General features: G+C 40.9%; 1 protein-coding gene across 1 annotated transcript; it reads left to right on the forward strand.

Moving 5' to 3' along the window:
- Positions 1–15,930: 15,930 nt before the first annotated feature.
- On the forward strand, positions 15,931–16,841 carry LOC145535872 (proteasome subunit alpha type-2). The gene has a single exon (XM_081564218.1). The coding sequence runs from the start codon at positions 15,946–15,948 to the stop codon at positions 16,648–16,650; it is 705 nt and encodes a 234-aa protein (XP_081420344.1). The 5' UTR covers positions 15,931–15,945; the 3' UTR covers positions 16,651–16,841.
- The last annotated feature ends 576 nt before the right edge of the window (positions 16,842–17,417 follow it).

Genomic DNA, 17,417 nt, shown 5'->3' on the forward strand with positions numbered 1-17,417 from the left:
TAGCTTCCTCACTGAAGCATCTCTGTCATCAACGCTACAGAAAGCTTTGATTCATCAGTCTCAGGGGCCCTGGAATGCCTTGTTTTAATAACATCTATGAAATCAGGGCAAATATGCCACTTATCAATTATTTCTTATTTAAATAAGTTAAACAAAATGCATTTAAGTCAACACCCAGGCCGCTTGTTCTCCTTCCCTTGATCCACTTGTAGTATAAATGCTCTTTTCCTATTATTCCTGCCAATTTAGTCCAGGTGTACTGCTCCCAACCTGCTTGAATATACTAGTTGCAATGGTGAATTTTGTGTCTCAAGTTTGCTACACTGTAGTGCCCAGTTGCTTGGTCCAACACCAATCTAGATGTTGCTGTGAAGGTATTTCTGAGATGTGATTAACATTTAAACCAGTAGACTTGGAGTAACATATCTTACCCTCCATAATGTGGGTCGGCCTCGTCCAATGAGTTGTGAAAGACTGAAAACCTCCAAGGAAAAAAGAATTGTGCCTCCAGATTTCTTTGGACTCAAAACTGCAGCATTAACAGCTGCCAGAATTTCTAGACCGTCAGCCAGTCCTACAAAATATCAAACTTGCTGACACCCACAATCACATCAGCCAATTCCTATTTAATATATATACATACATACATATATATATACACACGTATACATATGTGTATACACACAGATATATATATATATGTATATATACATCCGATTGGTTCTGTTTTTTGCAGAATCCTAATGCAACAGTCCAGATTTGTTAAAACGTATAAAAATAGAGTATGTTTATATATAGTAAGTAATCAAACTGCAGCACATACCATCTCTCACAATCTTTTTCATTCATCATAGAAATCTATTAAAGAAGCTACTTTTTTCCTTACAACTGCCCAGTGCTAGTTATTGTTCTGTTGTTCCTCCTGAATTTTGAAATTTTACTGTTTTGTTATTTTGAAGAGATACAGGAGTTAGATTTTTCCAGATAAAAATGAATAGAAGCATTGTTTTATTTTACAAATGGCTGTTTCATCTCTCTTCCTAGTCCTGTGACATTGCCAGTTCTGTTTTTTTAATACTACCAAGTGGCTTATTAAATGTCTCTAGTGCAAATGGAAAAGTTAGTTTTCAGAGCAAATTGGATACGTATCTATATTCAAGTCATACAGTGTTTCATATTTAATTGTGCCCCCAAATGTATGCTTTTCATATAATGCAGAATAAACTGTGTTACTTGCAAAGACAGCATAGATGTGCAAGACCTTTTGACTCACCTGGTAAGACTGGGTGAGCCCTGAGGATTCTTAGGTGTCTTGAACAATCTATCAAAAAGACCTGGATTCACTTTTCACCACAACTACTACCATCTACTGAGCACCTGTTATGCTGCGTAAAGTCACTGTGTGTCTTCAGGCCAGTTACATGGACATGATGGAAGCTTCCATTTTTTAAATTAAAGAGAAACAGTACCTCCCTAGAGAGATGTGGTAAAGATTCAACAAGATAGTGTCTGTGAATGCTCAGCCAGTGCCTCGCCCAGAGTGTGTTCACAATAGACTTATGATTTTATGATTATGGTTCAGTCAAAAGTAATTGTGAGTCATGACCTTGCTCTCATTTTAGGAAAATGTTTTTGGGTTCACGCCTAGAACTGTAGGGCTACATCATGTTACTGAGCCTTGAGAAAGGAAATTCAGCTGTTTAAACACATTCAGAACATTGACTCAGTCCCAGGCACTCTGCCAGACACTGTGGTATGCAAAAGGAGCATGACTGGCCCTTGCCCTCAGGGAGCTAGAAAAGTAGGCTTTAACACACTGAGCTTAAATCCTTCATCCTTGGTAAAACTGTGAGATGTAGATAGCACTTCGCTGTTTCAACTAAGACTCTGAGATGAAAAGTTTCTAAAAGGCAGAGATGAGATTTGAATCTTGGTCTGTCTAAATGAAAACTCAAAACTTTCTATTGGCCCAATATCTTATTTAACCTTCATATCAATCTAATTGGTAAGAAGTAGTGATAAACCCTACATTGTACATACATTCACATGCCATTATAGAGAACCTGACATGTATGAGCCTTGGTCCTGGAAATTCAAATGGGAACAAAATACAATCTCTTCCTTCAAAAGTGGACACTCTGGTGGGGATGCTAAAGGACACAATTATGTACAAGGTGCTGCAGGAGGGACATCGAGGAAGGCTTCACAAATGTCTGGAAGCGTGAAGGATGATAAGAGGAGAAAACAGGCTCAGAAAGGTTCAATTATTTGCCCAAGATACATAGCTATTCAGTGACAAAGTCCAGGATTTGAACCCAAATCTGCCTGGTTCCGTTTATTCTCACAAAGAGTCAGACATGACTGAAGCAATTTAGCACGCATGCACACGTGAGCACTCAAGGCTATAGGACCTTACGGAGAGGATCTCAGATTTGGGTGGAAAATGGGATGTAGGGCATCAGAAAGACTGCTCTCTACCTGTGTTCACTCCATGTCTTGTTTGAATATTAGATTGCCATAAAATTAATAATCCTTTGGACCTCTGCCACCTTAACTGATTAATATTCCCCAACAAATACCTAATATTGTGCTTCAAAGTGTTTTCAAAGCAGCTTCTGTACGGAGACATTGTGTTATCTGATCTTCACTACACCCTCAGGGGCAAATGGTTCCCTTCCCATTATTGCCATGAGGGAAAACAAGTCTCAGAAGAAGAGCCACACCCTAGTCACACGGCTACAAGGATGGTGGAGCTGGGGTGAGAATGCAGGACTCCTGAGTCCTCCCAATTTCCACTCCCTTCAGCTCCAGCCTCTGCCTAGTATGGCTGAGAAAATGTAAAGGAGAGGTTCTTAAGTTTTGGTGCCATGTATCCCTTGGGAAATCTGGTGAAGCCTATGAACCCTCTATCCAAATAGCACTTTTAAATACATGAAATAAAAAGGAACCAACTGTATTGAAATAATACCACTGTCAAACCACATGTGTGACATAGTAACATATGTGCTCCTGTAACACATTAAATAACAATGAGTAATAACAGCTCTAATAACTGTTATAATTTTGAGGTACATGAATAGAAATATTTCCAAAAATGCAATAACTTGTGATATGATAATATCATACTTGTGGAAAAATCACAGGAACTGCTGATACCTCCGCATTTTGTTTGCCTACATTTATAATGGAAGAAAATGCCAAGTCTCAGTTAGAGGTCAGTGGAAATCTAAACATATTTTTTCCATCCAAATTCACATGCTTCCTAAGTTCTTCCTACAGTCTCTAAGTTAAAAAAAAAAACTCCTCATAGAGGAGGTTGATGAAATGTAAATTGAGAGCCCCCAAAGTGGGACCAGGATTAATTTCATTAAATACATTGGTGCCCATCGCATAGCACCAGTAAATTTTATAAATGATAGAGATACTGATTTTTTTTTGGTACATTTTGAAATGGTGAAATTCTAAGTCAATGCAAAGCTGGCAGGAGGGTCCCCCAGCCTGTATTTCTGGGTGAAGAAGTGACAGACGAGCTTCAGTGTGAGCAAACACAAAGTACGGCATTTAGGAAACAGTGAGCCAAATGCTACTCACAAGATGTTAGTCTCCAAACCATCAGTTGCGGCACAGGAAAGGGAACTGAGAGTTGTTGGAGAGAAGTCCCTGAAGACATCTGTCCAATGTTTGGTTGGAATCATAAAAAGACAACAAATTCTAAACACGTTAAAAAATAGAAACAAAATATAAGACATCATCTTATTCCCATTTTTTTTAAAAAAGTTTCATACCCACATCAGTACAACAGTGTGTTTCCATGTGGCTGGGCCTCCAGACATGAAATTCAACATTTCAATTCAAATGTTGTTCAAGTCATTTTGTCCAAGACGCTCTGCCAGCCAGTAGGGAATGCAGGGATGCACATGACAGGGTACCTACCCTTAAGGAGTTTGAAGAAGAGTTCTAAGAATGAAGACTGCTGGGTTTCAATACATTAATGAAATATGTTCTATTGTGTGGACCAGAACCATACAGACCAAGAGAAAAACCTGGAATGTAGAATTCAGTATTCTTCACATAATAAGTTCCTTCACCCTCCCCTCTCCTGCTCCTTCTCCCTCTGCCTCTCTCTTTCACACACACACACACAGACACACGTGTGTACAGCACTTGGCACCATCAGTATTACAATCATGCTTTATTTATTCAGCAACAGAAGACACTGAAGTATTTAAGTGAGTTTACAGGATAACTGAAACATGCTCCTTCCAATATCAATTTTTATTTTAAAAATCATTTTAAATGAAAATATTTCTGGATGTTTTACATCCATTCCCATACTGTTAGAGGATGCTGGATCTGTCCTGACCTTGCTGTGATGGCGCCATATTGAATCATCATAATAACTATTAACTAAAAACGTTAGTTATGAGAAAATTGCTGAGAAAAGAATATTCTAGAAATGCTGCAGAGTGGGGCAGGCACTTTTGGCCCTTCAGACAGTTGAGATTCTGAGTAATCTGGATCTAGTGGTCCCATGGGCAGCTCTTAGCCCCAGCATTTCTAGAATGATGAGCCTGTGTTAGCATAGGTAGTTAGTGCTGCTGGAGGCTGGTTTTAGCCACTTAATGAGGAAGGATGTAAATCAATGGAATCAGCCAGATTCAACAATCTTGTCTCACTATTCTCCAACCTCTGCCCAAATATGCTAGTGAGAATGCTACCATGAAAGGACAATTTGGTTTATCAGACAGCTAACTGAAGCAAATTGGACTCCTTGGTTCTGTCCCTGGCCCTGAGCCCTCAGGCAAGTCACTCAGTCTCTGGGTCCCGTGAGAGAGGATGGGAGAGACGATGCTTGCATTGCTGGCTAAGCTTTTCTTTCTTGCCAGTGTTCAGAAAGGGAATCTGCAATGTTTTCAACTTGGCAAGCCAGTGGCAGTGCAGGGCTCATAGCACATGAGAATCCTGAGGTACAAAGGAGGAGGGAGGCACAAGTAGATATTTTGCTGCCATCCTCTCCCATGTGAACCCTCCGGCGACTGTTTACTCCCTCCTGCCCCCAATTAGCCCATGATTTCCTCCTCCTTCACTGGGAAAGGCACAGAGACAAAATAAAATCATACCTACTGCAAACACCAAGCCCCAAGGCCAGTCTGGAATCAGACTTTCTATGGTCACCTGAGCATAACTCTTTGCTGCGTCCAGCAAGGCAGTCAGAGCCTCTGGCAGCAGCTGCTTCAGCTGGTTCTCATGCCTGAGGCTGTCCTCTGCAGTGGAGTAAAGGAAGCCTGTTGAGTCTGTGTGACTCCCAAAGCAGGCTATTCTCATGCAACTCACTGTAGCAACAGTGGGCTGGAATGGAAGCATCCCGGCTCACGTTCACAGGGAAGCAGGTATGTCTCAGTCACATAACGGCTGTGGGTCCAGAAGTGGACACTCAGTAGGATGGAGTGGCCCCTCTGGTTCTTCATTTCTCTATGAAATATCAGGACCGGCTTATATGGCATCAACATACATATTGGTTCCTAATAGATGTTACCCTGAATGTACACACTACCAATCCCAAGAGATACAAATGCCTTCCAAGTACTGCTCCCATCTTTTACCTATCCAGTTGGTTGCTGACTGACTAGTACACATGTCAGCTTTAACAGCCTATCCCATGGGCTCTTAGCCTTCTTAGCCCTAAGAACCTTCCTTCCCTGGCTAGGAAGCAGCACTGCACTGAGGGTGGGCCTTGCTCACCCCAGGGCTGAGACTCAACTAATTTTAGTTAGATGCAGGCAGCTGGCTCATGGTTCTCGGGGAGCACCTGGCATATGGGCACAGGGCAATCATGTTGTACTTCTCACTGTCCCTAGGGCATCAGCATTTGCTGTTGTCAAACAAAGTCATCCTCAAGGTACCATTCTGCTCAGGAGACAAGGGAATGCCAAGGTCTCAACCAGGAACCTCGAAGCAGACAGGATTGCCTGAGTCCCCTGGTTCTGAAAGTTCCTTTAAAACTCCCCCCAAAAGGGAAAAGCTAAGCAAAAATGAAAATGAATACAAAAATGTATGCTACTGGACTTCTTTGGCTGTCCAGTGGTTAAGACTCCAAGCTTCCAATGCAAAGAGCACCGGTTTAATCCCTGATCAGGGAACTAAGGTCCCATATGCTCTGCAGCCAAAACAAAAAGTTCATGCTATCCCCAGAATTCATAGCAGCCTTAGTTACAATTGCCAAGACATGGAAACAACCTAAGCATCTATCAACACATGAATGACTAAAAGACACACGCACACACATACATATACACACAATGAAATACTACGCAGCCATGAAATGGAATGAAAATTTGCCATTTGCAGCAACATAGATGGACTTAGAGGGTATTATGCTAAGTGAAATGTCAGACAAAGACAAATACTATATGATATCACTTATATGTGGAACCTAGGAAACACAACAAACTAGTTAATATAACCAAAAAGAAGCGGAATTACAGACAACAAAATAGTGGTTACCAGTAAGAAGTGAGGGAAGGAGCAGTACAGGGGTGGGGGAGTGGGAGGTACAAACTGTTGGGAATAAGAAAGGCTCAACGATGTATTGTACAACATGGAGAATATAGCCATTATTTTGTAATAACTGTAAATGGAGAGTAACCTTTCCATTATATAAATTATATAAAAATAAAAAATTTTAATGGAGGCCATAAAATACATCACTCAAAACTAAGAAAGTTTGAAGGGTGGCAGTGTTGCCACTGTTAACTCGGATGAGACACAAGGCTTGGACTTGGACTTTTCTAGGCAAAATGAGATGTTTGACCACCTTAAGCTTAGAGTTGTGTCTTCCCTGTAGCTCATATGATAAAGAATCTGCCTGCCAAGCAGGAGATCTGGGTTTGATCCCTGGCTCAGGGAGATCCTCTGGAGAAGGGAATGGCAACCCACTCCAGTATTCTTGCCTGGAGGATCTCAAAGACAGAGGAGCCTGGTGGGCTACAATCTGTGGGGTCACAAAGAGTCAGACAAGACTGAATGACTAACACTACACTACTACTGTGTGTTGTGATAATAATATAAAATATCTTAACTTATATTTAGAATTAAATAATCTAAATGCAACTATATTTCACCCAGTATGTCTATAATAACAATGTAGGAAATATAAGAGTTGAGGACTTAGATATGAATCTCTTAATTAAATAGAAGAAGGTCTCATTAAAAAAAAGTCTTCATGCTATCCTGAGCATAAGGAAACAGGCCCATCCTCTCCTCTGGTGGGAGTGTGAACAGTAAAACCTTTCAGAAGGGAGAGGCCTTTATAAATGCAATCATATGTTACTCTAACAATTTCACTTCTAGAAACCTATCCCTAAAAAATAGCAGAGAAAAGTGCTAAGATGAATGTCACAAGGATATTTAATAACAAATAATTAGAAACAATCCAGATGGGCAAAATTAGGGCTAAGAGAATACCATATAGCAATTAAAACCTACATCAATATGGCAAGTATTCATGATATGTTTATTGTTAAGTGAGGAAAGTAGTCTGCTTCATATCGGCACAGCATGCTGTAAGTTTTGTTTAAAATATGTTAATATATATATATATCTGTGGGCACTTGCAAAGAAAGGATTGATGCCACACTGTTAGCAGTGGCTGTTTTCAGATGGTAGACACGGAGGGAATTTTTCTGTGGTGTTCTGTTTCCCAAATGTCTTATGTTAAATATGCATTACTTCTGTAATCAGAAAGAAGTTATTAAAAGAATATTTAAATGTGGAAGCAAAAAAAGTTATCAGATTGTACAGTATAACAGAAGTTCTAAGTCTAAATTATAGGGTTTCCATCTTCAACCTTGTAGCAGCCCTCTAGCCTGTCTCTCCCTGGGTGTACCTGTTTTCAGATTAAATGTCTCCTCCCTCTTTTTCCTGTTTTCTTCTTATCTGTGGTAGGTTAGAAACAATATCATTAAACCTATAAACAATTTAAAATAAGAAACAATTGAGTAAAGGCCTGAAAATTAAGTCAGAGAAAATCACTGATTTATGACTCAAATTTTTACACCCAATTCTGTAACTTTCATATCCACTCAATTTCATATCATACCTAAAAAAAGGCAAAAACTTGAACCTGGCATTCAGAGATCTTCATATTTTAGCCAAAGACCTCATTTCTAATCTTTCTCACTTCCGCCACACTTCACACACCCTACGTAAGCCTAACTGAACTCCATGTGCTTCCTTCTACATCCATAAACCCAAATACTACCCATTCTTCAAGTCCCGGCTCAAATGCTATCTCCTCTATTAAGCCCTCCTGGATTGCCCTCACTCCCTTCCCATAGGTGAATGACTTCTCCCTTCTTTGAGCTCCCAAGAACCCTTTATCTGCACCTCCAAAGTAAGACTTAAGCACTGTCTACCTTGTAGTATGACCATGTACCTGTCATCCTCTGTACAAGGACCATATCTGATTCATTCACTCAGCAAATATTTATGAAGCATCTACTACATGCTCACAACTATTCCAGGCATGGATGATGCAACAGTAAACAATCAGAGAATACTCCTTGACGTTACTGAGTTTGTTTTTTTTAATGAGGGGGTTTCTCTTAGTCAGGTTGTGAGTGAAAGTCACTCAGTCGTGTCTGGCTCTTTGTGACCCCATGGACTATACAGTCCATGAAATTCTCCAGGCCAGAATACTGGAGTGGGTAGCCTTTCCCTTCTCCAAGGGATCTTCCCAACCCTGGGATCAAACCCAGGTCTCCCGCATTGCAGATGGATTCTTTACCTGCTGAGCCACAAGGGAAACCCAAGAATACTGGAGTGGGTAGCCTATCCCTTTTCCAACGGATCTTCCCAATCCAGGAATCGAACTGGGGTCTCCCACATTGCAAGCAGATTCTTTACCAACTGAGCTATCAGGGAAGCCCAGGTTGGTCAGGTCAGGTTGCCTTAATATTGATAAGATACCATAGACTGGGTGGCTTAACCAATAGAAATTTATTTCTCACAGTTCTGAAGGTTGGAAAGTGCAAGATTGAGGTGGTGATTGATTCATTTCCCAGGCGAGGAGTTTCTTCCTGGCTTGCAGATATCAGCCATCTGACTGTGTCCCCACACAGGAGAACAGGAGAGGAGGTGGGGAGAATCAGATTCTTTGGTGTCTATTCTTGTAAGGAGACTAATCCATCACGAGGACCCCACCCTCATGACCTCAGCTAAACCTAATTACTTCCCAAAGTCCTCAGCGCCAAATGCTATCACGTGGGGGTTCGGGCTTCAGCATATAAATTTTCAGGGATACAATTCAGCCCATAGCAGGAAGTAAGTAAATTATATAGTATATGAGAAGGTACTAAGTGCTAGGGGGAAAGGTAAATAAGGGAAAGAGAATAGGGAATGTTGGTGGGTGTATTAAATTTTAAATAGAGTGAACACTTGAGAAAACATCATTCAAGCAAAGATTTTTTTTAAAGATAAGGAAATGAGTTATGTGGATGACTGCTCCTAGGTTGATGATGGAAACCCTACCATTTAGACTTAGAACTTCTGTTACTGTACAATCTGATAACTTTTTTATGCAAGTGCAAGGATCCTGAGGCAAGAGCTTACCCGAAGTAGTCAAGGAGCAGCAAGGAACACACTATATCAGGAGTGAAGGTGAGAGAAGATGAGCTGACAGGGCCCAGATCCTGTAGGCCAATATAGGCTACTATAAGGATTTTGGAGTTCATTCTGAGTGAAAAATGGAACCATCATAGGATTTTGAGCAGAGGAGAAACATAACTAACATTTTCAAAGGCTCACTCTGGATGCTAAGTGGACAGTAGTGCGTAAGTGGTAAGGGAGGAAATAGGGAGACTAGGTGGAGGCTGTTGCAGTTATCCCGGTGAGAAACAAACAAAGGTAGTTTTGGACCATGGTAGCAGAATTGGAAGTAATGTGAAATGGGAAGATTCCAGGTATATTTTGAAGATATAAAATAAATGAATATAGGACATAAGGGAAAGAGGGGAATAAGGAATAAAGCTTCTTGGGGTAAGCAACTGGAATTTACTGCAACAGGAGAGATTGTGGAGGAGTAGATTTGAGAAGGAAGATCAGATTTGGATGTGTTAACTTTCAGATGCCGTTCTCTTTTTAAGGTAGAAATCTCAAGAAGGCAGCTGGACAAAGGAATCTGAAGGTCAGAAGAAGTCCAAGATGAGGATATAAAATCGAAATTGTCACCAGCTTTTAGATGGCATTTAAAGTCTTGAAATTAAATGAGATCACCAATGGAATGACAGAGCCCAAGAGAACTCTAAGGTTAAAAGGTCAGGAATATAAAAAAAAAGTCAGCAAGTGATACTGAAAAGGAGCATTGAAAACCAAGAGAGTGTAGGACCCTAGAAGCCAAGTGAAGAAAGTATACGAATGAAGAAAGAGTGAATGCTTCAAAACACTGCTGGGAAGTCGAGTAATATGAGAACGGACCACTGGATCTAGCAATGTGAAGGGCACCGGTGGCCTTGCAGTTTCAGTAGGCATGGGTACAAAAGCCTGACTGGAGGGGGTTTAGGAAAGAATGAAAAGATGGGGCTGAAGCTGAAGGGGAAAATCAAGTCAAGAGGGGATTTTTCGAGATAGAAAAATGACAATATTATTGCCTGCTGCTGCTGAGTATAATCAAGAAGACTGGGGAAATGGTCAATAAATGAGCTTGAAAAAGGTACAAAGTGAACTAGAGAGAAGGAAGGAAAAAAATAAAGAGAAAAGGAGAAGGGAGGCAGCAAAAGTGAGAGCCAGAGAGAATTAAACTTTTACAGTTGGTTGTTGAAAAAGGCAATCGTATCCATCAGCCTCTTTATCTTGCTTGGGGGTGACTGTAGGGCACTTGAACCAGCTTAGGCAAAGGGGATTTAGAGAAATGCTACAAGGATTTATGTTATAATATCAAGAGCATGGAATCTGACCTCAAGGGTACAAGTCCTAACTTTGTGACCTTGGGCAAGCTATTGAATCTCCTAAAAACAAATATCATATATTAACACACATATGTAAAATCTAGAAAAATGGTATAGATGATCTTACTTGCAAAGCAGAAATAGACATAGAGAACAAACATATGAACACCAAGGGAGGGAAAGGAGGATGGGATGAATTAGGAGATTTAGACGGACGTATATACATTATTGATACTATATATAAAATAGATAACTAACGAGAAACTACTATACAGCTCAGGGAATTTTACTTTATGCTCTGTGAATGGGGAGGAAATCTGAAAAAGATATGCATAGTTATACGTATAGCTGATTCACTTTGCTGTACAGCAGAAACTAACACAACATTGCAAAGCAACTGTACTCCAATAAAAAATTTTTTAAAAGCTATCCAATCTCCCCATGCCTTAATTTTTTCATCTGTAAAATGGAGATGGTAATATCATCTTCCTCATAGGGTTTTTATAAGGCTCAAATAAATTACTTCTAGTGCTTGGAGCATGACGTACATGTGAGCTATCATCATCACTCTCCCAGGGAATAAAGGCCAGGAATTCCCCTGGGCCTTAGAAACAACTGAACTTGAGCCATAGGATTAGCTTTTCACCTGCATGTCCCCTGTCTCTACTCCTATCTGCAGCATGACTTCATTCTTTCCTCTCACTACTATCACCAGTGACTCCAGAGCATCACATTTTAACAAAGCCAGCTACCCAGAAGAGGGATAACTGAACTACTCTCTGATCTTAAATACAGAAACTCTGTAGAAAGGACTCAATGGCCCACTTGATTCAAGTGTCCAGACCAGGCAGCCATGGGACTAGTGTCACGTAATAAAATGGACACTCCTCAGGGAATCATGAAAATGCATTGGAATCTTGCTTGGGGCCAAACAGAATTCAAGGTGGCTGGAGAGCTGGTGAAGGGAGAGAAACTGGAGAATATGTAAAAGGAAAGTGCTAGTCAGCTAGAACAATAATTGCCATGCCCTCCTCTCCCCATATTTCTCCTTAGTGCTACCATCAAAGAAAGGTGAGCACAGGGAATGTATGAGGATTCCCCATGGAGATTCTGCTAATAAGCAGAGGGTGCTCTGATAAAAACTGCAACCTGGGTGTTAGGAGCAATGAATCTCCCATTATAGGGAGTCTCCAGGAGGCCTGCATGCTAGTCACATCCTTGATAAGTTGCAGCCTGGGTACTGGACCCCCACTCCTACCCTAAGCCACTACATTTCAGCCAGACAATCCACCTGAGGACTGATGGCTATTTCCACCCAACTGAGGTTGATGTGTTTTCTGCATTCCTTTCCTGACCTCCCTAACTTAGGCAGTCTTTGTTACTTGCTTGAGCCCCCAAAATTCTAAAATTACAGTCTTGCCAAGATGCAAGATCATTAGAATGCCTATGCATCACAGAATCACAGAGAAAGACCAGCTGGGAGCCAGGGAGTCAACCAGAAGGCTATTAAAGTTTGCCAGGCATAAGGAGATCAGGGCTTGGAGTAGAGTAATAGAAACAGGACTGAGAAAAAGAGCAAGATTTAAGAGATATTCCACAAAAATGTAAATGAAAAAGTGGTCTCAGAAGTATAACTTAGTTATGCTTTTCAGTATAACTTAGTGTACTAAAAGAAAAGTGCAAGAGAATATTTCAAAAATGAGAAGGTGATTACTAATCTAAAGTTCATCAGAGCTGAAAGAAAGGAGAAATACAAGATACTATAGAGTTAAACAAATTTTAATATTGGTTGTTGTGTCAGTCTCAAGTAAGCAAGAATGAAAATATATACTTTGAAAATTACCAAGAATTGCATACCTAGCCTCTCACACTTGATAATGTCTCATTGGTTATGAAAGAATGTTGAGAAAGGTAGAGAGAATGAGGGATTGCACAGTCATTATAAGAATACATATAAAATATAATTCAGGGGTCTCCAGACAAGCAGAACCAAGAGGATATATATATAAAGAGATTTACACTACACTTGATCTTAGCCAAAAGGCCGAGAAGCGCAGGAGGGGCGACCATGAGGAGATACCCCTTGTCCAAAGTAAGAGAAACCCAAGTAAGACAGTAGGTGTTGCAAGAGGGCATCAGAGGGCAGACACACTGAAACCATAATCAAAGAAAACTAGCCAATCTGATCACATGGACCACAGCCTTGTCTAACTCAATGAAACTAAGCCATGTCGTGTGGGGCCACCCAAGACGGACGGGTCATGCTGGAGAGGTCTGACAGAATGTGGTCCACTGGAGAAGGGAAAGGGAAACCACTTCAGTATTCTTGCCTTGAGAACCCCATGAACAATACGAAAAGGCAAAAAGATAGGACACTGAAAGATAAACTCCCCAGGTCGGTAGGTGCCCAATATGCTACTGGAGATCAGTGGAGAAATAACTCCAGAAAGAATGAAGGGATGGAGCCAAAGCAAAAACAACACCCAGTTGTAGATGGGACTGGTGATAGAAGCAAGGTCTGATGCTGTAAAGAGCAATATTGCATAGGAACCTGGAATGTTAGGTCCATGAATCAAGGCAAATTGGAAGTGGTCAAACAGGAGATGGCAAGAGTGAGCGTCGACATTGTAGGAATCAGTGAACTAAAATGGACTGGAATGGGTGAATTTAACTCAGATGACCATTATATCTACTACTGTGGGCAAGAATCCCTTAGAAGGAATGGAGTAGCCATTATAGTCAACAAAGAGTCCAAAATGCAGTGCTTGGATGCAATCTCAAAAACAACAGAATGATCTCTGTTCATTTCCAAGGGAAACCATTCGATATCACGGTAATCCAAGTCTATGCCCCGACCAGTAATGCTGAAGGAGCTGAACTTGAAAGGTTCTATGGAGATCTACAAGACCTTTTAGAACTAACACCCAAAAAAGATGTCCTTTTCATTATAGCGGACTGGAATGCAAAAGTAGGAAGTCAAGAAATACCTGGAGTAACAGGCAAATTTGGCCTTGGAGTACAGAATGAAGCAGGGCAAAGGCTAATAGAGTTTTGCCAAGAGAATGCACTGGTCATAGCAAACACCCTCTTCCAACAACACAAGAGAAGACTCTACACATGGACATCACCAGATGGTCAACACTGAAATCAGATTGATTATATTCTTTGCAACCAAAGATGGAGAAGCTCCATACAGTTTGCAAAAACAAGACTGGGAGTGGACTGTGGCTCAGATCATGAACTCCTTATTGCCAAATACAGACTGAAATTGAAGAAAGTAGGGAAAACCACTAGACCATTCAGATATGACCTAAATCAAATCCCTTATGATTATACAGTGGAAATGAGAAATAGATTCAAGTGATAAGATCTGATAGACAGAGTGCCTGAACAACTATGGAGAGAGGTTCGTGACATTGTACAGGAGACAGAGATCAAGACCATCCCCATGGAAAAGAAACACAAAAAAGCAAAATAGCTGTCTGAGGAGGCCTTACAAATAGCTGTGGAAAGAAGAGAAGTGAAAAGCAAAGGACAAAAGGAAAGATATTCCCATTTGAATGCAGAGTTCCAAAGAATAGCAAGGAGAGATAAGAAAGCCTTCCTCAGTGATCAATGCAAAGAAATAGAGAAAAACAATAGAATGGGAAAGGCTAGAGATCTTCTCAAGAAAATTAGAGATACCAAGGGAACATTTCATGCAAAAATGGTCTCAATAAAGGACAGAAATGGTATGGACCTAACAGAAGCAGAAGATATTAAGAAGAGGTGGCAAGAATACACAGAAGAACTGTACAAAAAAGATCGTCACGACCCAGATTATCACAATGGTGTGATCACTCACCTAGAGCCAGACATCCTGGAATGTGAAGTCAAGTGGGCCTTAGGAAGCATCACTACAAACAAAGCTAGTGGAGGTGATGGAATTCCAGTTGAGCTATTTCCAATCCTGAAAGATGATGCTGTGAAAGTGCTGCACTCAATATGCCAGCAAATCTGGAAAATTCAGCAGTGGCCACAGGACTGGAAAAGGTCAGTTTTCATCACAATCCCAAAGAAAGGCAATGCCAAAGAATGCTCAAACTATCGCACAATTGCACTCATCTCACACACTAGTAAAGTAATGCTCAAAATTCTCCAAGTCAGGCCTCAGCAATACGTGAACCATGAACTTCCAGATGTTCAAGATGGTTTTAGAAAAGGCAGAGGAACCAGAGATGAAATTGCCAACATGTGCTGGATCATCAAAAAAGCAAGAGAGTTCCAGAAAAACATCTATTTCTGCTTTATTGACTATGCCAAAGCCTTTGACTGTGTGGATCACAATAAACTGTGGAAAATTCTGAAAGAGAAGGGAATACCAGACCACCTGGCCTGCCTCTTGAGAAATCTGTATGCAGGTCAGGAAGCAACAGTGAGAACTGCACATGGAACAACAGACTGGTTTCAAATAGGAAAAGAAGTACGTCAAGGTTGTATATTGTAACCCTGCTTATTTAAGTTATATCCAGAGTACATCATGAGAAACGCTGGGCTGGAGGAAGCACAAGCTGGAATCTAGATTGCCAGGAGAAATATTAATAACCTCAAACATGCAGATGACACCACCCTTATGGCAGAAAGTGAAGAAGAACTAAAAAGCCCCTTGATGAAAGTGAGAAAGGAGAGTGAAAAAGTTGGCTTAAAGCTCAACATTCAGAAAACTAAGATCATGGCATCTGGTCCCATCACTTCATGGGAAATAGATGGGGAAACAGTGGAAACAGTGTCAGACTTTATTTTTGGGGGGCTCCAAAATCACTGCAGATGGTGATTGCAGCCATGAAATTAAAAGATGCTTGCTCCTTGGAAGGAAAGTTATGACCAACCTAGACAGCATATTTAAAAGCAGAGACATTACTTTGCCAACAAAGGTCCGTCTAGTCAAACCTATGGTTTTTCCAGTAGTCATGTATGGATGTGAGAGTTGGACTATAAAGAAAGTTGAGGTCTTCGGGTAAAGATGGCGGAGCGTGGTTACAGCTTTTCGCTGACTACTTTCAGCCCATCTGGTAAACTTGTCCAGATAGAATATGCTTTGGCTGCTGTAGCTGGAGGAGCTCCTTCAGTGGGAATAAAAGCTGCAAATGGTGTGGTCTTGGCAACTGAGAAGAAACAGAAATCCATTCTGTATGATGAGCGAAGTGTCCACAAAGTGGAACCAATCACCAAGCACATAGGTTTGGTGTATAGTGGCATGGGCCCAGATTACAGGGTACTTGTGCACAGAGCTCGAAAACTAGCTCAACAGTACTATCTCATTTACCAAGAACCCATCCCCACAGCTCAGCTGGTCCAGAGGGTAGCTTCTGTGATGCAGGAATACACCCAGTCAGGTGGTGTTCGCCCATTTGGAGTTTCTTTACTTATCTGTGGTTGGAATGAGGGACGGCCATATTTATTTCAGTCAGATCCATCTGGAGCTTACTTTGCCTGGAAAGCCACAGCAATGGGAAAGAACTATGTGAATGGGAAAACTTTTCTTGAGAAAAGATATAATGAAGATCTGGAACTTGAAGATGCCATTCATACAGCCATATTAACCCTAAAGGAAAGCTTTGAAGGGCAGATGACAGAAGATAATATAGAAGTTGGAATCTGCAATGAAGCCGGATTTAGGAGGCTTACCCCAACTGAAGTTAAGGATTATTTGGCTGCCATTGCATAATAATGCAAATAATGAAGTGACTGAAAATCCAGAATTTCAGATAACTTCTCTACTTAAACATGTTTAAAGTATGTTTTGTTTTGCAGACTTTTTGCATACTTATTTCTACATGGTTTGATGGACTGATGTTTTTAAAATGAGACTTATAAATCATAATAAACTCTTAAATTAAAAAAAAAAAAAAAAAGAAAGTTGAGCGCAGAAGAATTGATGATTTTGAACTGTGGTGTTGGAGAAGACTCTTGAGAGTCCCTTGGACTGCAAGGAGATCCAACCAGTCCATCCTAAAGGAGATCAGTCCTGAGTGTTCATTGAAAGGACTGATGTTGAACCTGAGACTCCAATACTTTGGACATCTCACGCGAAGAGTTGACTCATTGGAAAAGACCCTAATGCTGGGAAGGATTGGGGGCAGGAGGAGAAGGGGACAACAGAGGATGAGATGGTTGGATGGCATCACCAACTCGATGGACATGAGTTTGGGTAAACTCTGGGAGTTGCTGATGGACAGGGAGGCCTGGCGTGCTGCAATTCATGGGATCGCTAAGAGTCGGACACGACTTAGCTACTGAACTGAACTGAACTGAAAGAGATTTATTATAAGGAATTAGTTTATGTAACCGTGGAGGCTGAGAAGTCCCACAATCTGTGGTCAGCAAGCTGGAGAGCCAGGGGAGACAGTAGTGTAGTTCCAGTCTGAAAACTAACAGGCTTGAGACCCCGAAAGAGCTAATGTTCATTTGAGTCCAAAGACAGGAGGAAAAATC

The sequence above is a fragment of the Giraffa tippelskirchi genome, chromosome X, assembly GCF_054371585.1.
Source record: "Giraffa tippelskirchi isolate mGirTip1 chromosome X, T2T-mGirTip1v1.2.pri, whole genome shotgun sequence".
Classification (NCBI taxonomy): domain Eukaryota; kingdom Metazoa; phylum Chordata; class Mammalia; order Artiodactyla; family Giraffidae; genus Giraffa; species Giraffa tippelskirchi.